Source organism: Eretmochelys imbricata, chromosome 7 (assembly GCF_965152235.1).
Source record: "Eretmochelys imbricata isolate rEreImb1 chromosome 7, rEreImb1.hap1, whole genome shotgun sequence".
NCBI lineage: Eukaryota > Metazoa > Chordata > Testudines > Cheloniidae > Eretmochelys > Eretmochelys imbricata.
In genome coordinates, this window is record NC_135578.1 from 30,180,219 (window position 1) to 30,202,868 (window position 22,650).

Below are 22,650 nucleotides of genomic sequence, written 5' to 3' on the forward strand. Positions count from 1 at the left end.
GGAATGGGAAGCAGCTGAATGCTGGCAGGGGCTGCTGATGGGGTGGTTTGCGATAGCATGGGACTTCATGACCCAGGAGGTCAAGGCCCTCCATGGACTGTCTCAGAACAGATCTCTATTTGCCAATAAGAAGCCGGGGGCTGCGCTTTGACTCAGGTTTATTAGGAACATAAGTCAGCGGAAAAACTGGGCACGGAAGCAAGTCCCTGCGCCCCAGAGATAGCAAATACATTAATAATACGTGTCACTCACGGTTAAAACCGTCCAGCTACATTTAGCCAATAGTAAGACAAACGACAGTGGAAGCCAAAATATAGGGTGAGGAACGCTATACAAACCCTGCAATGGTGAATGCAGAGAGGGGCAGGAGGCCGTGATGGGCCCAGGTGCTTTGTAGCACTACTCTCTGGGCCTTCCTGCTGCAAGCCGGTGCCAGCGGGAGGAGTAGCTCAGAGCCTCTGATAGGTTCATAGCCTCTCTTACGACACCTAGCAGGGCCAGCTTCGTTTTACAGACCTGGAAGAGTGCTCTGTGCAACAGGGCACCTACTGCTGGCTGTTTTGGGCACTGCCCCCACCCCAACTGCAGGCCCAGCTGAGTCCTCTGAGCCATGGAGCAGGGATGGGAAGATCCAGGGGCACTAGGCATGGAGGGGCAGTGCCACCCCTTCCTACCGCACGGCAAGGCACATTATAATACAAGAATTGGAGAATGCCCCGAAACAAGGTGCAGCAACAACCCTCATCCCCCTTACACATCTTGCAGAGCTCTCAAAGCCAATGTGCAACAGGGGGAGGAGACCCCCCCAGCAAGGGGGTGCTGGGTCTCCTACAGCTCACCGCAGGCCCTCTGCTGGGTGGGAGGGGTCCCGTTCACACTCCCCAGCTGCAAAGGGGTGGGGGGAGTTAATGCTGCTTCTGCTAAGGCACCTTCTGAGGGTGGGAAGGAGAATTCCCCCTCCCACAATACACCCACAACACAGAGCCGGTCTGGATGCCAGAACCCCCCAGCCCTGCCTTGAGGGAACCCTTTCTGATTGGCTGCCCATCCCCAGGAGGCTGGGAATGGGGATAGGCAGCCAATCAGAGCTGCTGCAGGAGCTAAGGCAGAGCTCCCCCACCCCAGCCAACAGTTTTCAGGTAAGGGAGGACAGAGCAGAAGGAACCCAGAAGCTCAGGGCAGCTTCACTCCCCTCCTCTTCCCTCCTGTGAATAATGGGTGAAGCCTGTCCCCTCCCAGTCCTGACAATGGATCAGTCCATTGTCTGCTCCTCCCCCCTCTATTCCTGTGAAAAGAGGGTCAGGCTCTTCTTTGCTCCTCCCGCTGCAACAGGGGAGGGAACTAACCCCTGGCGCTGCCCCCTCAGCCTGACAAGTGGGAGACCCCCCGTAGTGCAGGGGATGGAGTGGGGGGGGATACAGAGCAGGGCTCTGGGGAGGCATGGGGTGGGCGGACAGTGAGATTGATAGCCAAATGAAGCCAGTAATACAGGGCCCAGGCAGGCCGGATGGGGGACCTGAGCTGACTGAGTCCAGGGCAGAGTCCGATCCCCCCGGTGGGAGGTGGGGGGGCTCTCGGTGGATGAGCAGTTACCCCCCGAGTCCCTTGCGCAGAGCCAGGTGGGGGGTGTCACCGTCAGTCCGTCTTTCCCAGCGTCCCAACTAAGAGGAACTGAACTGGCTGAGCAGGGCGCTGAAGTCCAGATCCCCCATGGAGGTGAGGTTCTCTTCCGGGAGGCCGCCCAGGACCCCATTGATGAAGCTGTTGGCACCGCTGGCCCCCCCACCCCCGCCGTTGCCCTGTGGCTCCTCCCCTGTCACGCCCACCACACCACGCTGGCTGCTCATCAGGCGGGTGATCGACTCGGGATAGGTCAGGAGCATGCTGTGCCCGTCAGCACCCTCGGTGGACGACCCCTGGCTCAGCAGCTGCCGGAACTCAGTAGTGTTGATGGACTCCAGGCTGGTATAGGTGGTGTCCTCCAGCAAGGCCCCCAGCTCCATGGCGACTGAGTCGCCCCCGCCCTCAAACGGCAGGTGGAAGAAGGGGTCAAAGTTGGGCTCGGCCTCGGGAGCAGGGGGTGGGGGCTGGGCCCGACTTGAGATGCCCAGGCTGGAGAACTCCTCCAGGTTGACTGTACTGAAGCCCAGCTGGGGGGTGGGAGGAGGAGGAGCTCGGCTGGGCCCGGTGAAGGGTAAGGGGGGGTGCTGGGCCGTGGCCTGCGGCTTCTGGATGGTCGGCAGCTGCCCCATGGCGCCCGCCATTCCGGTGAGACCTAGAGAAGGGAGAGGTTAGTGCTGGGAGGTGGGGGGGCCAATCCCATGGGCAGGGACCCCAGTGCCTCCCCTCTAGGACAGCATGGTACAAAGAAGCATTATGGGGGATTGTGCAGTCCCCCCAAACTGGTGCCCCCTTGAGGGGAAAGGCCCATTCCCCACCCTGCGTAGAGTGGCTGGAGCCCCCTTACCACTCATACTGGGTCGGATGAGGCTGGGTTTGGGCATGGCAGCTGTGCGGGCAGGGACAGCAATCCGACGCGGGGAGCGTGACTCCGGAACCACCACTGCTGCGAGGAGAGACAGGGTCAGTAACATGGGGGGGCACCAGAGCAGAGGACCCCCCCACAGCAGCGAGGCCACCCTCAGTTCCCCCTCCATGTAGGAGACTAATGGGCTCCACCTCCCAACACCACAGTCATACCCCCGACCCTCGTACTAGAGACAACCAGGTTCAGTCTCCTCTCCCTCAACCCCCCTTGGCTTAGGTGCCTGAAGCCCAACTCTAAGACCCCCCCACCCCTGCCCCTCAAGAGCCACCCACCCTCCTGAGCTGCCCTCCCCCAAAGAGCCCCTCCTTCCCAGCCCCCTTCCCAGCTAAAAGGCTCTCCCTGCCCAGCTCAGAGACCACCCCTTCCCCCCCCCAACAAAGAGACCCCCCACAATCTCCTCCCCATCCCCCTAGATACTCTGCCCCCCTGCCCGTTAAGAGTCATCGCCCACCCCTGGCCTCACCTGCGAAAGGCGCTTTCTGCACAAAGTTCTTGAAGGTGTCCCGCGTTCGCTTGCGCTTCTCCTCGATGCGGTGGAAGTCACCTAGGGGAGAGCATGGCCCTTTAGCCCTGGGGGCTGATTCCGCCGTGCCCCAGGGTGGGGTCACATTCCCCACCCCTGGAGCCAGCCAGTCCCGCTGCCCTCGAGCCAGGGTGGAGCTGGCGCCCCCTCGAGGAAAGGCCCCCTGGTACCTTCATCTGGCAGGTAGCGGAACTCCATGGCCTCGCTGACCTCCTTGTCAGATGGGCGCCGGAGCTGCATCTGCACCGTCACCGGCTCCCTGAGCGCCTGGTCCTGGTAGGGCGGGGTTTTGAACACGATGGCAACCTGCCGGTGCACGTCTGCCTGCGAGAAGGAGCCCTTGGCCTCCCACGAGTCCTTGAAGAATCGGACCTCAATGTCCTCTGGGGGGAGGCAAAGGGGAGGTGAGGGGGCTGCAGGCACCAATGGGAGAGCTGGAGATAGAACCCGGGAGTCTGGGCTCCCAGCCTCCCAGCCACTAGACCTGACTGCCCTCCCAGAGCTGTGGATAGACCCCAGGCCGCCCCATTCTAACCACTGGCTTCCGCATCAAAGAGCAATGGAGCCAGCTGCTTGGGGGGTGGGAGTGTATGGGAGTGGGGTGGGGTTGGAGTCACCATCCCTGTGGGAGGAGCCAGGCTGGAGATCCAGCATTTGGGGATAAAGCCAACTGTGCCCTGATGGAACAAGAGGACCTCTGTACTCATCCCCTCTGGGGATGCCCAGCACACCCATTCATCCTCCCACCACACGCTAGGAGCCCAAGGCCTGCACCCACACCCTCAGGGAGTAAGCCCCCTAAGCACTTACCTTTCTGCACCTTGTCGCAGAGCAGGAAGATCTCGTCCCCACCCAGACAGCTCCCCGAGTTGCGATTGACCCGGCAGATCTTCAGCTCAGCCGTGTTGGGGGCTCCTGGAGAGTGGAAGGGGGAGTCAGGGACCCCAATACAAACCAACATGGGGGCACACATGAGTCTCTTCCTCTGGACCCCACCATATCCATGTGCTAGGGACCCCCTCTCCACTGCAACCCTCAGCCCCTCCATTCTCCTGTACCACCCCCCACTGCCGCTCCAGAGACCCCCACCAACTTCCCCAATCTCTGGGCCAAGGACCCTCCCCAAGGTACCCTCTCCCCCGCTGCTATGCTGGTGACCCCCACCCCCAACCCCTGCAGCTGGGCCCGGCTCCCTCCCTCCGGGGCTCACGGTTGTCGTAGATCGGCTGTGACACCACGAGGGGCAGCGGGACGAGGTGCCCGGTGCCCACAGGGTCCTGCACCCACACCTGGAAGCAGAGCCGCACGGCGTTCAAGTCATAGTCCCCCTTCTGGTTGTCCAGGGGCACTGTGGGGGCAAGAGAGGGGCAATGAGGCTCACACAGGGTGGCTGAGATCCTCATCCCCACCTCCCCTCTCCCGGGATCCGTGGCTCCAACCCTGCCTGGGCAATTTCTCCTCCTCCCACACTGCCTGAAGGGGCTATTACTGGCTCTGGCCCCCCTTATATCGAAGGGGCTGCGGTTGGTTCTCCCTCATCCCCGGGCAGTCCTTCCCCCCATCAAAGGGGCTGCGGTTGGTTGTGCCCCACCCCCAGGCAGTCCCCCGCCATCGAAGGGGCTGCGGTTGGTTGTGCCCCACCCCCCCAGGCAGTCCCCCCCCATCGAAGGGGCTGCGGTTGGTTGTGCCCCACCCCCCCAGGCAGTCCCCCCCCCCATCGAAGGGGCTGCGGTTGGTTGTGCCCCACCCCCAGGCAGTCCCCCATTCATCGAAGGGGCTGCGGTCGGTTGTGCCCCACCCCCAGGCAGTCCCCCCCCATCGAAGGGGCTGCGGTCGGTTGTGCCCCACCCCCAGGCAGTCCCCCCCCATCGAAGGGGCTGCGGTCGGTTGTGCCCCACCCCCAGGCAGTCCCCCCACATCGAAGGGGCTGCGGTCGGTTGTGCCCCACCCCCAGGCAGTCCCCCCCCATCGAAGGGGCTGCGGTCGGTTGTGCCCCACCCCCAGGCAGTCCCCCCCCATCGAAGGGGCTGCGGTCGGTTGTGCCCCACCCCCAGGCAGTCCCCCCCCATCGAAGGGGCTGCGGTCGGTTGTGCCCCACCCCCAGGCAGTCCCCCCCCATCGAAGGGGCTGCGGTCGGTTGTGCCCCACCCCCAGGCAGTCCCCCATTCATCGAAGGGGCTGCGGTTGGTTGTGCCCCACCCCCCCACGGCAGTCCCCCCCCCATCGAAGGGGCTGCGGTTGGTTGTGCCCCACCCCCAGGCAGTCCCCCGCCATCGAAGGGGCTGCGGTTGGTTGTGCCCCACCCCCAGGCAGTCCCCCCCCATCGAAGGGGCTGCGGTTGGTTGTGCCCCACCCCCCCAGGCAGTCCCCCCCCATCGAAGGGGCTGCGGTTGGTTGTGCCCCACCCCCCCAGGCAGTCCCCCACTCACCATTGAAGGGGTTATTGTTGGTGCGGATGCGCTGTGCCACAGCCTCGTCCAGCTCCCGTTTCTTCACGCACTGGATGCCCAGGTTCTGGAAGCTGAGATGCAGGCAGGAGTTACCCACCGCTCCTCCCTGCATGGTGCCAGCCCAGCCCCGGGAAGGGTGGGGGGCAGGACCCCTGGATTCCGTCCCCAGCTCTGCCCGACTTGCTGAGAGATCCTGGGTCAGGCCCCTCCCATCGTAGTGCCGCAATTTCCCACAAAGCAAATCAGCAGCAAAGCTGAAATAGAACCCAGGAGTCCTGATGCCCGGCTCCCCACCCCGCTTTAACCCACTCGACAACCACCCTTCCCCCAATCCAGGTCCTGACTCCAGCCCCACATCTCTACTGCAGCAGACCCCCACGCCCCTACCAAAGCTGGGCATTGAACCCAGGCGTCCGGGCTCACCTGTGGATGTTGCGCTCAGGTGAAAGCTCAGCCTCATAGTAGCCGTCCTTGCAGTCCTTGCCCACCAGCTCGTGGGGGTGGGGTCGGTGGGGGGCGTCCTTGGTCACCAGAGAGATACGAACCTTCCCGGGGCCTGTGTAATTATTGATCTGGGGGTGGGAGAAGGGGGCAGAGGTTAGGGGCTCCAAGGATCCTCAGCAGGGCTGGAAAGGAGCCCCTCCCTCCCATTCCCACTGGAAATCAGGCTGAGACCTTCCATACTCACCGCACCCATGAGCCATGAGCCCTGCAGTTGCAGGGGTCTGGGGCCTTTGGCATCAGGCATTGTTGGGGTCCTGCTCCACATGGGAGCTCGGGAGTGTTAACACTCAGAGACCCTCCTCAAATCTCACGGGGGGGTGGGGGGGGACTGAGTCACAGAGTGGGGGAGCAGCACACTCTGGGGTCATGCAGCAAATCAAGACAGCCAGAGAGAGAACCTAGCTCTCAGCTCACCCTCACCCCACCTACTCTGTCCCACGAGACTCCACTCCCTTCCCAGAGCTAGGGATAGAACCCAGGAGTCCTGGCTCCCAGCTCTCTGCTCTATCCTTTAGGCAGTGCTCCTTCCCCCCGGATTTCATTAGGGGGTCCAGGCCACCCACCCAGAAGTGAGGGATTGGGAATGCATAGGGGGCATGGGAGGGGGCACTGGAGGTGCAAAAACCTTGTCCGTGAGAGCAGGGAGGGGCTGATCTCGAGGTGGAGTGTGGGGGAGAGGTGCACTGGGGCAGGGCAGGGGCTGACCTTGATGGTGGGGTGGGTCTTGGTGGTGTCAGTGCTGTGCTCCCCGGGGATGCTGCCGGCCGAGCGCCCCTCACACTTGTAGCGGAAGCGCATGCCGCGCTGCTTGGGCTGTTCGATGATCTCCACGTAGGGGGTGCTGCTGGGGGTAGGGTCTGAGGGCACAGAGAGACAGACATGAGCGATGGACAGACCCACCCTTGGCATCACCCACCTGTGCCCTCACCTCTGCAATCAGCAATGGCTTTAGCCTGAGGGACGTAAATCCAATGGAGGGAAACTGAGGCACGTGGATTGGGTCAGTGGCCAAACTAGGGAATAAAACCCAGGAGTCCTGACTCCCAGCCCCTCCTGCCCTATCCACTAGATCCCACTCTTCTTTCAGAACTGTACAGAACCCAGGAGTCCTTCTGAACAGCCCCTATGCACCCCTCCTTCCCCACCCCCAAGGGGGCTGCAGCTCAGCATGGGGCAAGGGATCCCTGTATAAACAGCCCCCACATCTCAGCACAGGCCTGTCAAGTCTGGGGCAGCTACTCCCTCTTGTGGATTTCCCCTGACTGGAGCTTTAACACAACAGTGGAATGTACAGCCCCCCATGTCACACTTTGCTGGCATTAGGCCAGCAGCCCTGCAGGGAGGAGATGGAGTCCCCAGGAGATCTCCATCCAGAGCCAGGCTTGAACCTTGTCACTCAGGGCACACCGAGGGCAGCTTCCGCTGCAGGAATCCACCTCACAATGTGACTAATCCAGAGTCCGCAATGAGTCATCCCAACTCCCACCCTGCCAGGCTGGGGAACCCCTGACACCAGGATCCCAGAGTGCTGAGATGCAGCCGCCTCTGGGGTGGGGTAAGGAGGCTGTTTAGACATGCATCCCTCACCTGGTGCTGAGATGTAGTGTCACACTTGTGTCTCCTGCAGTGAATGGCATTTCTAGCACCACGGCGTACCCTAGAGACATGCTGCGGTACTGGGGTAGCATTTACTCTGGGGAGAGAGTGCCCCCTACTGAACCTCTGCCCCACTCACTGTAGCACAGCAGCCTCCTGCATTCTATTCCTGGCCCTGGGACGAGAGTGGGATCAAGTGGGTTAGAGCAGGAGGTGCTGGGAGCCAGGACTCCTAGGTTCTACGGGGATAATCTCTAGTGCTTGAGATGGTTTTGCAAGGGACTAATGCTTCAAAAGACATAACAGACTTGGAGGGCAGCTGCTAGTGAAATACATTATTAACAATCATAATTTTGTTAATTACATTCAGTTTAGTTACACAAATTGAATCATGACTCACCCTGGAGGCCCCAGTCCTGCTGGAGGAAGGCAAGTGGCAGCAGGTCTGAAAGGCAAGAATGGGAGTGGTTACTGGCATGACAGAGCCAGGGTTTTTGCAACCTCCTGCAGCAGGGAGTTCCACAGGTACAGCATGCAGATAGGGCCCTGGTATTTTCCCAACCGGGAAAACAGCTCTCTTGTCATCAATCAGCTCCACCTAGTGTACAGACCTGGTATTGCACCTCATCCTCTCCACTCTCATGCCCCATGCCTATTACATGCTTCTATGAGGTCCTCCGTGCTGCCCCCTGCTGCCCAGAATCCTGACTTGCCCACCGGCAACAGGGTTCATGCTTCCCCAGGGGAAAGAGTGGGGGTGAGATGCAACTGTCTCTGGAGTAGGCACAGTCATTTGGAATTAGAAATAAAAGATAATGGTGAATGGGATTAAAACAGAAGGGGGTTATTCAGGGAGGTAGAATGGAATCCTCTGGGGTGGGAGGTGTCCTGGACATGGGGGTTCACATGCGAAGTGACATGCACCTCCACTCAGGGCTATTTCACCCCTTGATGTCCAGGCAGCATAAGGATTTGGGAAAGTGGACAGGCAGTGCAGGGGGCTCATGACGGGAGTTAAAAGCTCCTGATCTCAGACCCTGTCCCAGAGGTGGCAAAGTCCCAGCTCCCACACAGTGCTGCCCTTTCCCATAACTCACATGGGGCCTTTGCCAGCCTGGCACCACTCCCAATTGTCACAGGGCACCCAGACTGCAGGCACTGCCAGGTCAGGATGCAGCTGGCACGCCTCCAAGAGAAATAAAGAGTGCTGAAGGAAACAGGCTCTCTCCCATTGCAGTCAGGGCTGGCACAGATGCCCCCGTGCAGCACTAGGGGACACTGTGCTGATCCTGACCCCTCAACCCCACTGTCCTGGGGAATTTCCAGCTCAGGCAATTCCATTGCTCTCCCTAGATGCACTGGCAGTTCCAGCTGTTCTTACTCGCCCCAGACACCCTTGTGCGGCGTTGCTGTGCGGCTCTTGTACACTGCTATGCTCCACCCTAGAAGTGGCTGCATTTCGTTGGAGGATGAAATGAGGCATGGTTTTTATAGCAGCTGTAGAATGGGCCGCACACTAGACATGTCATTCCTACAGGACCAGAGAGGCCTCCAACTCTGGGTAACAGCAAGCACCAGACAAACCCTGTTCCAGAGAGCGTCCCCTCCCAAGCACACATCTTTCAGAAACACACCTAAGGGATCCCTTGCCTGGCACTGAGATACAGCCACTTCCGGGGCGGATCGTGGGAGGTTGTTTATAAATTATACAACACAGGGTTTTCCCATTGAACACCCCCAGGCACCTGGCTTCTGGTTGCTTCCTTTGGGAAGACAATCCCCTGCCTCCTCCCTGGTGCATGTTGTCCCAGCCAGGTGATCTGTGTGGATTTCAGGCATGGGGTGATCAGGGCCTGGCCCGTTTGTGAAGGACCCTGCCCAGCGACACACCCAAATCCTTCCAAGTGGGGAGGGAGTGGGGCACCGTCATGTAGGGCTCGTCCACGCTTCCAGCGCTGCAGCATCTGCCGTCGGTGTAGGTACTCAAGCTCCCCAAGAGGCAGGGGTGGTCGGTGGGAGAAGCCCTTCTGTTGACTCAGTGCTGTCTGCCCTGGGAGTTAGGTCGGTTAACGGCATCGCTCAGGGGGATGAATTTCCCACATCCCTAAGCAATGTAGTTATACCAGCGTAAGTCGGGAGTGTTGACCCAGCGGAGATGCAGGCAGGTCAGCACGGAGTAAGTATCAGGACTCCTGGGTTCAAGTCCCAGCTCTAGGAGGGTAATGGTGACTAGTGGTTAGAGCAGTGGACTGGGAGTTAGGACTCCTGGGTCTCATTACTGGCTCTGGGAGAGGAGCCGTGGTTTTGGGTGCCCCGACCACCTCCCAGGCAGAGCCCTGAGCCCCCAGTCCCCACAGAGCACCTCCATGGAACAAAGGCTCCAACAGGGAATTCCTGGGAAGACTGAGCTGCTGAGAACCAGAAGTGGGACTTGACTGGCGCTTGAGGGCAGCCGGTTGCCCTGTCACGTACAAGCAACCGACGCTGCCCTCCAGTTCCCCACTCCTCTGCTGGACGAAGACATCACAGCCTTGGGTGCATCTGCAGCACTGTGCACCCTAGCACCAGGCAGGGATGCTGGGGCCAGGACTGACTATGAGGGGAGATCGCCCCCTACTGAGCTCCCCCAGCCCGCTCCCTGTGGCATGGCACCCTCATCTCCGGGCTGGGGCCAGCGCAGACTGCGAGGGGAGAGCGCCCCTACTGAGCTTCCCCGGCACACACTGAGGCCTCCAGGTCTGCAGCCTGATTCCGCCAAGCCCAGGGGCTCCCAGCTTGGCTCAGACCAGCAGTTAGTGCCCTCGGTTTCTGTTTGCAGAGCTGGGAGCTGCACCCTGGTTCCCAAGGGGCCCAGCTCACTCATTAACCAGGTGCCATTGTCCCGGCAGCACTGCTAGTGGGAGGTGATTTATGGGGCCTGTGCAGGGACCAAGGGAGGCAGCAATTTAGGAAGAGGAAGAACAACAGAATCTGTATTTCATATCAACTCAAATCCCACAGGTGGTGGGGGAGGGGAGGAGTAACCCAGGGCTGGGCTAGCAGAGGGCTGTGGGGCAGGAGGGAGGGGCTCCAACAGAACTGTTGGGGGGGCCCAGGACTGGCCTAGCAGGGGGCTGTGGGTCAGGAGCAAGGGCACCTGAAGGGAGTTTTCTGCCTGTTTCAGCACGAAGTTTTTAAAGTGGAAATAATGAGGGGTGGGGGGCAATATTCTAACCACTGCCCCATACGTATCCACTGATCCCGGGACTGCCAGCTCCGGGGATGGAGAGCCCTAGTCCCCTAGGATCCATGCCCCCTCCCAGCATGCTGCAGCTGCTGGGATGCAGAGGGAGGGGCACAGGGAACACAATTCTTTTCCCTTGACGACATCTGTTCTGTGCGGGGAATCTTGTGGCCAGAGGCTGGGCTGACAGCCCCCCAGCCAGGGGAGTGGCAGGAGCCCAGCACACGGAGGACAGAGAACTGGAGCCCTGGGGGACAATCCTGCCCTGGGTGCTGGAGTGGAGGGGACAGAATGGAACTAGATGGGACTTCTCATCTCTATGAATTACGGGCATTACAGTCGTGCTGGGCCCCGTCACGGCGGGTGCTGCACAGACACACAGTGAGAGACAGTCCCTGCTCTGGAGATCTAACAATAGACACAGAGAAAGGATGGGAGGGGAAACTGAAGTACAGAGAGGGGAAGGGACCTGTCCAAGGTGACACAGCTCATCAAGGTGGCAAAAAGAACCCAGGAGTCCTGTGCTTTATGCACCGACCGGGCTCTGCTGCCTCCATATGCAGGTCCATTCAAGTTTCAGGAAACATTTGGTGACTTGTCAGACTCCTGGGTTCTAGCTGCAGCTCTGGGAGGGGAGTGGGGACTATGAGTCTGGGAGGCAGCAAGGTTTTCCTCCCGTCCCCTTCCAGAGACAACCCAGCTATGCCTCCCCACTGACCCCTGGGGCCAGTACCCCCCCATCTCTCCGCAAAAGCCATCAAAGTTGGGATGCCGTCAGGAACCGCCTTTGTGTCCTGCTTGTCTGCAAAGCAGATGACAATCATGCATGTATGTACGGGGGAGTAGGAGAGAGTGTCCATCGTCTGTAAGGCCAGACGGGCCCACTGCGGTCTGGTCTCTTGTGTGCTTTTACCCTATACTAAATAGATTTCACAGGGGAGACCAGCGTTTCTCAAACTGGGGGTCCTGGCCCAAAAGGGAGGTGCGGGGGGGGGGTCACAAGATTATGGTAGGAGGATTACAGAATTGTCATCCTTACTTCTGTGCTGCCTTCAGAGCTGGGCAGCTGGAGAGTGGCAGCTGTTAGCCAGGTGCCCAGCTCCGAAGGCAGCGCCCCGCCAGCAGCCGCACAGAAGTAAGGGTGGTGATACCATACCATGCCACCCTTACTTCTGCATTGCTGCCTTCCGAGCTGGGCAGCTGGAGAGCGGCGGCTGCTGACCGAGGGCTCAGCTCTGCAGGCGGCAGCACAGAAGTAAGGGTGGCACCACCATACCAGGCCATCCTCACTTCTGCACCGCTGCTGGCGGCAGCTCTGCCTTCAGAGCTGGGCTCCCGGGCAACAGCCGCCGCTCTCCAGCTGCCCAGCTCTGAAGGCAGCGCCTGCGCAGAAGTGTAGCAGTGTCGCAACCCCCCCCCCCCCACCCCAAACTCCTTTTGGGTCAGGACCCCTACAATGACAACACTGTGAAATTTCAGATGTAAATAGCTGAAATCATTAAATTCATGATTTTTAAAATCCTGTGACCGTGAAATTGACCAAAATGGACCGTGAATTTGGTAGGGCCCTATATATAACATAGGCTGGCCTGGAATTAGTTCATCCGGGACAGAGCAGATCTGCTAGAAAACCATCCAATCTTGATTTAAGTATTGCCAGTGATGCAGAATCCACCACAACCCACGGTTGGTCCACTGGTGAATTCCCCTGACTGGTAAAAATATGTTGCCTTATTTTCGATCTGCATTCCGCAAGCTTCAGTTTCCAGTTGCTGGATCACGTTACACCTCTGACTGCCGAACTGAAGAGCCCTCATGTTATCCAACTTCTGTCCCCAAGTAGGTACTTTCTGTTCCCTGTGTATATGCCCGAGAGGTGCATACAGGGGAGTGTGTATGTAAAATACACACATGCAGGACAGCCACAATCCTGGCTGAGCCCAGGGACTGAACTGGGGATTTCCCAAGTTAAAAGACTGAGGCCAGATCGACACTCAAAACGTTTGCTGGTAAAAGCAATGTCACGGGTGAGATCTGTTAACATTTTATACTAGCAAAAGCTCCAATGCAGATACGGTTACAGCAGCAAACAGACTGAGAGCACTGATAATAATGATAAAAAAGTCCTTTTGTCAGTGGCTTGTTTTGCTCAGGGACCCGGTATAAGAAGTGTTTTGCCGGTATAAGCAGAGTCTCCACTAGGAAGGTTTGCCGGCATGACTGTACTGGTTTGGCAATACCGACAAATCCTTTCTAGTTTAGACTAGGACAGCGTCATTACAGTTTGAGCTACAGAACTAGGCTGGGTAGCTGGGGGCTGTGAGACTCCCATCCTCTGTGCATCATCATAGAGGGAGGTGAATATTACATATGGACCTCACAGTGTGGCTAGTGGGTAGAGCATGGCACTGGAGAGCCGGACTCCTGGATTCTATTCCTGGCTCTGCCACCAGCCTACTGGGTGACTTAGGGTAAGTCTTCCCTCTTTGTGCCTCAGTTTCCCCATCTGTAAAATAGGGGTAATTGCAGCTGCATTTCAGTGCTGGGCAAAAGGGATCTCTGTAAAAACAGCCCCAGTGGCCCACACCAGAGGTGGCTGCATGAGAATGATATCATTCCCCTTTGTAGCGTGCTTTAAAATCTGATTAAAAGTACTAGATAAGAGGTAAGATTATTATACACACATGAGATTGTCTACAGAGCAGTGTGTGTGTGTGTCCTGTGTGCATGATTCACACAAACACACTCCCCTGCGCATGCATCTCGTGAAGGAGTTTATATATCCCTTAAACCAGTGATTCTCAAACTTTCGTACTGTGACCCCTTTCATATAGCAAGCCTCTGAGTGTGATCCCCCCTTATAAATTAAAAACACTTTTTTATATATTTACCACCATTATAAATGCTGGAGGCACACAGCTCATGACCCCCCACATAATAACCTCACGACCCCCTGAGGGGTCCCAACCCCCAGTTTGAGAACCCCTGCATTAAACTAAATAGATTGAGCTCCTGGAGTGTCACTAAGCCATTAGTTAGCAGGCAGCTTGTGGCTTGAAGCAGGAAGCTCCAAAGCCCTTCCAAAAGGCTTGCTTGTCTTTTTTTTAATCTTTTCTCGGGATGTCTCGATTGCCCTATGAGCATCCAGGCCCTATGCAATTCCTCCTGAGCTCTCTGCCACAATAAAATCATGTGGCAGTGAGTCCCATGGATTAATTGTTGCAGTGGGAAAGTATTTTCCCCCACAAAACAGTTTTAAATTTGCAGACACTCTGTTTCCAATGAACATGCTGAAATCAGACACAGATGGGCCAGATTTAAATCCTCATGGCAGCGGCTTCTAAACTGATTTTGTTTCCATGATTGCAAAAAGACAGAGACTGTCTACATTAAGATGACTGTAATCAAATCTCATGCTTCAGGGCTTCAGCCAGTCACTTTCTGGGGTCAGGAAGGGATTTTTTCCCACAATGTACAGCTAACTAGATCCGTTTAGTTAGTTAAGACTGGGACTTTTCAGCTTGGAAAAGAGACAATTAAGGAGGGATACTATAGATGTCTATTAAATCATGACTGGTTTGGAGAAATAAGGAAGTGTTGTTTACTTCTTCTCATAACACAAGAACTAGGGGTCACCCAATGAAATTAATAGGTAGCAGGTTTAAAACAAAGAAAAGGAAGTATTTTGTCACACAATGCATAGTTAACCTGTGGAACTCTTTGCCAGAGGACGCTGTGAAGGCCAAGACTATAACAGGGTTCAAAAAAGAACTAGATAAGTTCATAGAGGATAGGTCCATTAATGGCTATTAGCAAGGATGGGCAGGGATGGTGTCCTAGCCTCTGTTTGCCAGAAGCTGGGAATGGGCAACAGAGGATGGATCACTTGATGATTACCTGTTCTGTTCATTCCCTTTGAAGCACCTGGCATTGGCCACTGTTGGAAGACAGGATTCTGGCTAGATGGACCATTGGTCTGACCCAGTATGGCCATTCTTATGCTCTTATGTCTGGGTTGGGGATTTTTTTCTGACTTCCTCTGAAGCACCAGAGATCAGCCCAGCTGAGACACTGGATGGGGTGGGCCAGTGCTCTGAGATGGTATCAAATCCTCTCTCTAGCTGCCTGGTGGGTGGGTCTTGCCCAGATGCTCAGGGTTCAGCCCATCATCAGACTGGGGGTCAGGAAGGAATTTCCCCCAGGTCAGATTGGCAGAGTCCTTGGGGGTTTTCACCTTCCCCTGCAGCATGGGGCACAGGTCATCTGCTGGGATCAGCTGGACACGGCTCATCACAGTGATTCCCTGCCAGCGCAGGTCCCTTGGGCACTGGGGGCTCCTCGGTCTTGCCTGTTCTCTGCATGGGGCTCACAATAATTTAGCCTCCTGAGGATTCAAATGCATTGCGCTCAATACAAGCAGGATTGGATGAAAATGAACCCCCCGTGTTATACAGAGGGTCAGACTGGAGGATCTGATGATCTCTTGCGTCCTTAAACTCTAGGAAACCACGGTGGACTGATTTAAAATCAAGGTGATTTAAATTACGAAGTGGGAAGCCTCAATTTCAATCATCCATTTTCATAAACTTTGTACTTCAGCAATTTTCTAAAGAAAGGTGCCCCCTCATTAAAACATGCTGAGTTACAACTAAACAGAGCCTTTACGCGAGATTTGGTACACCTTTTTGCTGCCTAAGAGAATACACTATAACAATATGCATTTATTTAAGCAATTATATAGCTTAATATTTCAGATTCTTATTAACTGAACATCTTTAGCATGTTAGAAAATGGTAAAAGACATATAGCTTATTTACTAGATAGTTAACTTTTTGCTCATTATTTGTGTCAAGCTGCATTAGGATGGTGACTGGAATTTAATTAAACACACAAAACAGCATCTAAAATGCATTTTTATTAAACAAAACCTTAAATGTTTTGGATCCATAAACTTCTCTTATCAAAACAGGCTTCACATTTAAAACTAAATTAAAGAAACGGCGGGATTAATTGTAGCCAGTGAATTAAACTGATTATTGCAGGTCAGCCTGGGAAAATTTTCAAACACGCCTAAGTGAGAGAGACTGGAGTTTAAATTCCTAGTCTCGCCTAAGTCTCTTTAAAATGAGACCAGCTCCTAAATTACTTAGGCTGACCTATTGTGCCATATTTCTAAAGCCTGAACTCAAAAAGATGTTTCCCCCTGATTCTTTCTATTAAAAAACCCTTTGAGTTCAAGGCTGCCTTTCTGTATAAAGAATCTCATGGATTCAGCAAATTTTTAACAGGGAGGGGGATTAACCATTAGAACAGCTGACTCTAGGACTGGGTGGAGTATCTATTACTTGGGGTCTTTTCATCCAGCTCACACGTCACTCTAAAACCAATGTTCTAGCTCATCCACCAGATCTGGGCTGGAGACAGGAATGGCTCTCTGGCCTGGAAATCTACTATGATGCATGACTGACAAGAATTAAGAGGCAGCGTGCTCTAGCGGATAGGGGCACTGTCCTAGGAGTCAGGACTCCTGAGTTCTATTCCCAGATCTGCGATCGAGCTGCTGCGTGACCTTGGGAAAGTCCTTTCCCCTCTTGGTGCCTCTGCCTCCCCATCCACCCCTCGTCTATTCAGACTGTGAGCTCCTCCAGAGCAGGGACTCTCTCATATTGTGTGTCTGGGCCTGGCACAACAGGATGGCCCCTCTCCCACCCCCACCTGTGCACATGGGGGGACCCTGATCTCAGTTGGAATCTTGAGTTACAACCATAATACAAATAATATTGAATATGTGCGTTAGACCAAGGGTTCAGGCATCTGATGGGACGAATTGATTAAAAGCAGCAGTCAAAAAGCAAACAAATTACACAGTGCCCTAAGAGCGGGATGAAGGGTCTTCCAATGCCAGCATATAAACCAATGGTGCAGTCACACACAGCACTAGGCATGCCACCTCCTACAGGGCCCAGAATCGCAGGTGGCTCCTAGTAGGCTGAGAGGCCTGGAACAGTGGAGAGCAGTGAGGGCTGCTCACCTTGGATCTGAGCGAAGGATGGTAAAGAGGAGAGATTGGGAGCATCCCTTGCTTTCTGGCAGCACTAGGACAGTCATAGATTCTAAGGCCGGAAGGGCCCCCTGAGATAGGCTGACCTCTCTCACACAGGCCATAGGCGTGCCCTGAATCGAGTCCTGGCTGAGATCAGAAGGCAGCAAATTCAGAACTGATCAGAGGAAAGGATTTCCACGCACGGCACCATTCACCTGCAGAACCCGTTGCCACAGGCTACGACTGAGGCTGGGGGCTGAGCAGGAATCCAGAAGGGACTGGCCATTTCTCTGGTGAACAAGACTACATGGAGTTGGAAGGGCAAAGGCTGGAAAGCCAGACAGAGTTTTGGATGGGACATCAAACCTCCTGCCTCAGCAATGAAGCTGCTCTTATCCAGTCAGAGTGGGGAGGAGACTACTGAAGGGGGCCAGATTATTCCCCTCAACTGCTCCCACAGGAGGCGTCTTCTGCCTGCCTCTGCAGCAGCTGGTTTCACAGCCATGGTCAGAGATGGGGCTAGAAGGACTTCAGGCCTGATCCAGCCTGGCAATTAGCCTGAGTTCAAAGTCATTCACTGCAGTAACTCCCAGCCAGCTCTTTGGGGCAGGGAGTACCTTTGTCCTCTTCGTACAGCGCCGAGCACAATGGAGTCCTGCTGCGGGACTGGGGCTCCTGGTGCTACCAACACATATGAAATACACAGCAATACTAATACTCATGCTGGGTAGAATTACACACAAGCACCTTGCTGAATCAGAGCCTACGACTGGGTGGATAACAGAGAGCAGAATCAGAATAACCTGTTCCATTATTATTACTCGTATTACAGAAGTGTCTACAGGCCCTGGCCAAGACTGGGAACGCTTTGTGATGCCAAGAGCCACACAGCCCCCCACCATGTCTGGTACTGCAGAGACACACACTGAAAGACAATCCCTACCCTGCACCAGGGCTAGTGGCTAGGGCACTGGACTGGGACTCAGGACACCTAGGTTCTATTCCCAGGTCCGCCACCAACTTTGGGCAAGTCCCTTTCCCTCTCTGTGCCTCAGTTTCCCCTCTCACCCTGTGTCTTTCAACACCCTGTCTATGCTAGGCAGGGTATACCAGCAAAGATGTCTCCACTGCATTGGCCGTGGGTTCTACACTCCTAGCCAACATAGCTGGAAAACCTTTTACCTTAGACAAGGTCTCAGTTGGAAGCTCTTTGTGCAGAGCCTGTCCCTCGCTGTGTGTCTGGGCAGTGCCCACCACAACTGGGAGCGCTAGGTCTCAGCCAGAGGTCTGGAAAGCATCCAGTACCATCCCCTGACCTCAGTCGGGGGGATGGGGAGGGGGAAGAGAGTCTAGGTGCTACCACAATACACCTAATAAATAGGTATTAGCAGCAGGGAAAAGATGGTGTTATTTATTTTAACCCTAAGGTCTTGTCTCAGTTGCTGCTGAGGCACACTAGCCCCAATGGTATTTGGGCTTCTGGTTCTGGTGGCAGGGTCTAGTTAAGGCACTTGGAAGTTTTAGGATTAGCTGTACCAGATCAAACCAGCGGGCTCCATCAGCCCAGCACCCCACCTCCCTAAGGCAGCTGGGTGGGGAGCAATTCCTTCCCAACCCCTCAACCGGAGCCCTGACATATGAGGACTGGTGACTTCTAGGGCTCGTTGTAGTTCCCCACTTCGGAGCCTACAAGGGTAGGAAAGGAGCAGAGAACTGGGGGTGGAGATAGCCTGAATTGATGGGGGTGTGGAAAATGGAGTTTGTTATATAGATATATCCATCCTTTCTAGCTCCCTAGGTTGTGAAAAAATAGCCCTTTAAAAACAGAGCGTCACCAACATGCTCTTGCCCGCCCCCCCGCAACAATCGCCACCTTAACTTTGAACTCTAATGAGGACCTCCCAACACATCCACACAATCAGCTGTTTCATGTTGAGCCATTCAGCCAAAATGGGTGGCTGGCTCAGTCACAAACTCTTCTCCAGAGCCTACAGGCCCAGCTGCCCAAACCTCCTCGCTCCGCCACCTCCAAATTTCTAAGGAAGGCAACACCGAGGACATCTTCATGAAAAGTACATAGGCAGAAGAGAATCTTGACTGGAGTCCATAGGTGGTACAGTTCTAGTGAGCTACAAATCTGGAGGATGCACCCAGCACATGAGCCATTCACAGGGTTAACTCAGTAGGAACTGTCAGCTTGTTGGGGCAGGGACCATCTTTCTGTTCTGGGTCTGTACAGCACCCAGCACAAGGAGTCCTGGGCTATGACTGGGGCTCCTACATAGTAGTGCAATACAAATAGATTTGCTGATTCTAAAGCCAGAAATGACCACTGTGAACATCTACTCTGAACTCTGGTATAACAGGCCATATAGGTCAGCCCCGAATTAATTCCTGATTGAACTAGAGCAGATCTCTTAGAAAAATCATCCAATTTAGTTTAAAAGTTGCCTATGATGGAGAATCCACTGCAGCCCTTAGGAAGTCATCCCAGTGTATTAATTCCCCTCACTGTTAAAACAGAAACACTTTATTTCTAGTCTGAATTTGTCTAGTTTCCAAGAACTGGAGCTTGTGAGGCCTTTGTCTGCTAGACTGAATGGCCCATTATCAAATTTCTGTTCCCCACGTAGTACTCACAGACTGATCAAATCAGGCCTTCTCTTTGTTAGGCTAAACAGATTGAGTTCCTCAAGTCTCAAACACATAACAACAAAACACTTCCGGTTTGAAGGGATTAATTTACTCTGTCACTGTATTTCTGCCCTGGTTGGCGAGACAGAAGAGCTCTGGGTTACGGGATAATACAGAAAGTGCCACACTATATAAGAACTAGGTGTTCAAATATGATGGTTTACAGGCCCAATATATCACGTCAGAGCTGCCGTTTCTATGCTGTACAGCGTCCAGTCAACTCCAGCCCGGCCCTTCCTCCATGCCGAAGGATTCTGCTATCTGTGTTTTTCCTAATGTGTTGGCTTTTTTTATGGCACACAAATCCCCATCTCTTCCCCCCACACCACGTTTCAGCCCCCAAATCCACTGTGCCTGCCTGACCCCCAAAGCAAACAAGGAACTCGCTGCCAACCAAGGCCCCGGAAGCAGGTCTCACCAGACACCACCACAACAAAACTTTTTCAAAACAAGACAGGGACCCAGAAATGCAGCAGCTAGAGAAATAATGGGCAGCAGGGGATGGGACAAAGCGGGGGAAACCCACGTTCCTGGGGAATCCCAGCTGCTCTCCAAGCCCCCCATATTCAGAACCAGCACTCCAATAATGGGGGCTTCCTCCCCCCCCCCATCCCTATAAGCTCAGCTGCTTCCACACACCCAACTGTCTCAGCGACTCCCGTTTTACACACGCCCCTCCAGAGACGGGGGTGAAGGGAGTAGAGACACCCCAGATGTAAATGGGGGTTCTGGATTTGGGGGAAAGTCCATATTGCTGGAGTGGGGGTACACACTTACCATCCATTTCTGCCAGAAGTCAGGCTAGGACCCAGGCTGGGAATCAAGAAGGTACGGGGGTGGGGGCTCCCTGGTTGGAGGGAGTCGAGGAGGGGGGCTCCCAGTTTGGGAACCAGAAGAATCCAGGGGATACTAGGTTGGGGGGGGGAGGGCTCCGCAGGCTAGGGCTGGCCCCTGCGTGGGGGCTCAGGAGATGGACCCCAGTCCACAATAAGAGCGCGTGCGGGGATGGAGGTGTCCCAGTACAACAGCTGCTCCCACCCCGAGACGGGGGGATGTAGGCGCCAAGGGGGAGGATTTGACAGGGAATGGGCGGATTCTGACTCCTACGGGGGTCCCCACCCCACTCGGGAGAGGGGTGCCGCTGGGGATGCCCCTGGGAGCCCAGCTAGGGCGGGTCCAGCCCCTCGAGGGGCTCCGAGGCGGAAGCGGGGCTCCGGCCCCGATCGGGGGTCCGAGGCAGGGGCGGGGCCGAGGGGGCGTGGTCCAGGCGGGGGCCTCCGGCGGGATCGGATCCAGGCGCCGCCGCTGTATCCGTTCGCAAGCTACGCCGCTCGCGGAAATGCCCGCGCCACGTGACCCGCCCCGCTGCTGGGAAAGCCCCGCCCATCATGCAAAGGAGCGGGGGATTCCACGCAGGCGCGGAAGCGACGGATCCGGAAGAACGGCAGCGCCAGCGAGGAAGGGAGCAGGGGCGAATCCCAAACCAGAGAGGGAGGGGCCGAGAAATAGAGAGAGGCGGCAGGTACCAGGGCAAGGCGTCACAGAGCCATATGGGTGGGGTGACCGGATGTCCCCATTTAAAGCGACCGTCCCGATTTTTGGGTCCTTTTCTTATGTAGGCTCCTATTACCCCCCACCCACTGTGCCGATTTTTCACACTTGCTGTCTGGTCACCCTATATATGGGACCCATAGGCTGGGCGTCATGTGACCACACGGACTTGCGTGTGTGTGACACTGTTAGGCTATATAGGCACTAGGGTGCAGCACTCTAGGATTGGAGGGGCAATAGGATGGAGCATTATATAACAGCAGTTCTCAACTAGGGATGCGGGGCCCCAAGCAGGTTTGAGAGGGAGGGAGGGGTCCACCAAGCAGGGCCAGTGTTAGACTCACTGGAGCCCAGGGCAGAAAGCCAAAGCCCAGCAGTGCAGAGCTCAAGCCTGGGGTCGTAAGCTCTGCCACCTGGGGCAGAAGTTGAAGCCTGAGCATCTTAGCTTTGCGGCACCCGCTGTGGCGTGGGGCTTTTATATGCAGAAAACCAGCTGTGGCAGCACAGGTGGGCCATGGAGGTTTTATAGCATATTTGGGGGGCAGGGGCTCAGAAAGAAAAACGTTGAGAACCCCTGTTATATGGGAGCCACACATTGGGCAGAATAGGTCCATATGGGCACCAGGACAGGGTCGAGGGAGAAGCACTGCTGGGACATATAGCGACTGGGAATTTATGGGCTAGTATAAGGACCTAGCCAATGAGTCCTCTGGGGTTATTTAGAAACTACAGTGGGTCATTTTGGGGCCATATAGGGACCAGTTCATGAAACATTGGGACTAGGGTGGGGCACCCCTGGATTATACAGGGACCAGCATGGGGTGTTACAAGATTATATATGGGGCTGCACATGGACATTACAGTGCCATAAATTTTGTGACAAGGCCACAAAGGAAACAGGAAGCGTAGGAGTCTTACCACAGCTGCTGTGGCCTCCCCAATGGGTTTTTAGGCCAAATGGCCACAGCAATAAATGGCCGAGTCAATGTTTGATGGGCCTACAGTCGCCCCGGGGGCTTCGGACCTCAGAGGTGAACCCTCAAGGCTGTTTCTTGGCAGAGCTATTTTTCTATTCTCTGTCTCTAGGACACCATGGGCACCATTAGCAAATAAACTCACTCACACCAACCTCCCTTAAGGAGGACACAGCCACATCACCTTACCTCTTCCCCCAGAAGTCTCTGAGGGAGACCACTCCTTGTTGTAAATTCCTTTGCTGGTGCAAAGATCATTCTCCTAGGCCCTCACTTTGACCATGTCACCCCTCTCTCTGCTTCCCTTCTCTCCTAGATCAGTCATAAACTGCTTCTCTTCCCTTTCAAGGCCCTCCATGGACAATCCCCACCTGACCTATAATCTCTCACAATGGTGCTGGAACAATTTGTATAGTGGAGGTGCTAAGAGCCATTGAACCAAACTGTAAACCCTGTTCCTAATGGAAACCACTTCAAGCCAAGGAATGCAGCAACAACCCTAGTTCTAGCAACTATGATTTCTCATTTAGTACAAAGAAGCCAA

The 22,650-nt window shown here is 55.4% G+C and overlaps 1 protein-coding gene across 3 annotated transcripts; it reads right to left on the reverse strand.

Annotated features, from left to right (window-relative positions):
- Positions 1 to 151: 151 nt before the first annotated feature.
- On the reverse strand, positions 152 to 20,936 carry RELA (RELA proto-oncogene, NF-kB subunit). 3 transcript variants are annotated; one of them, XM_077822233.1, is made up of 11 exons: positions 20,359 to 20,936; positions 8,022 to 8,066; positions 6,731 to 6,882; positions 5,945 to 6,093; positions 5,501 to 5,592; positions 4,282 to 4,419; positions 3,882 to 3,986; positions 3,242 to 3,454; positions 3,012 to 3,092; positions 2,468 to 2,563; positions 152 to 2,275 (listed from the first exon to the last, which is right to left on the reverse strand). In XM_077822233.1, the coding sequence occupies exons 1-11, from the start codon at positions 20,363 to 20,365 to the stop codon at positions 1,662 to 1,664; spliced, it is 1,692 nt and encodes a 563-aa protein (XP_077678359.1). In that variant the 5' UTR covers positions 20,366 to 20,936; the 3' UTR covers positions 152 to 1,661. The 3 variants fall into 3 exon arrangements, with proteins under 3 accessions (XP_077678359.1, XP_077678358.1, XP_077678361.1); XM_077822232.1 differs by having other exon boundaries at positions 2,468 to 2,566; XM_077822235.1 differs by lacking the exon at positions 20,359 to 20,936 and adding an exon at positions 8,719 to 8,738 and having other exon boundaries at positions 2,468 to 2,566.
- Between the last annotated feature and the right edge of the window lie 1,714 nt (positions 20,937 to 22,650).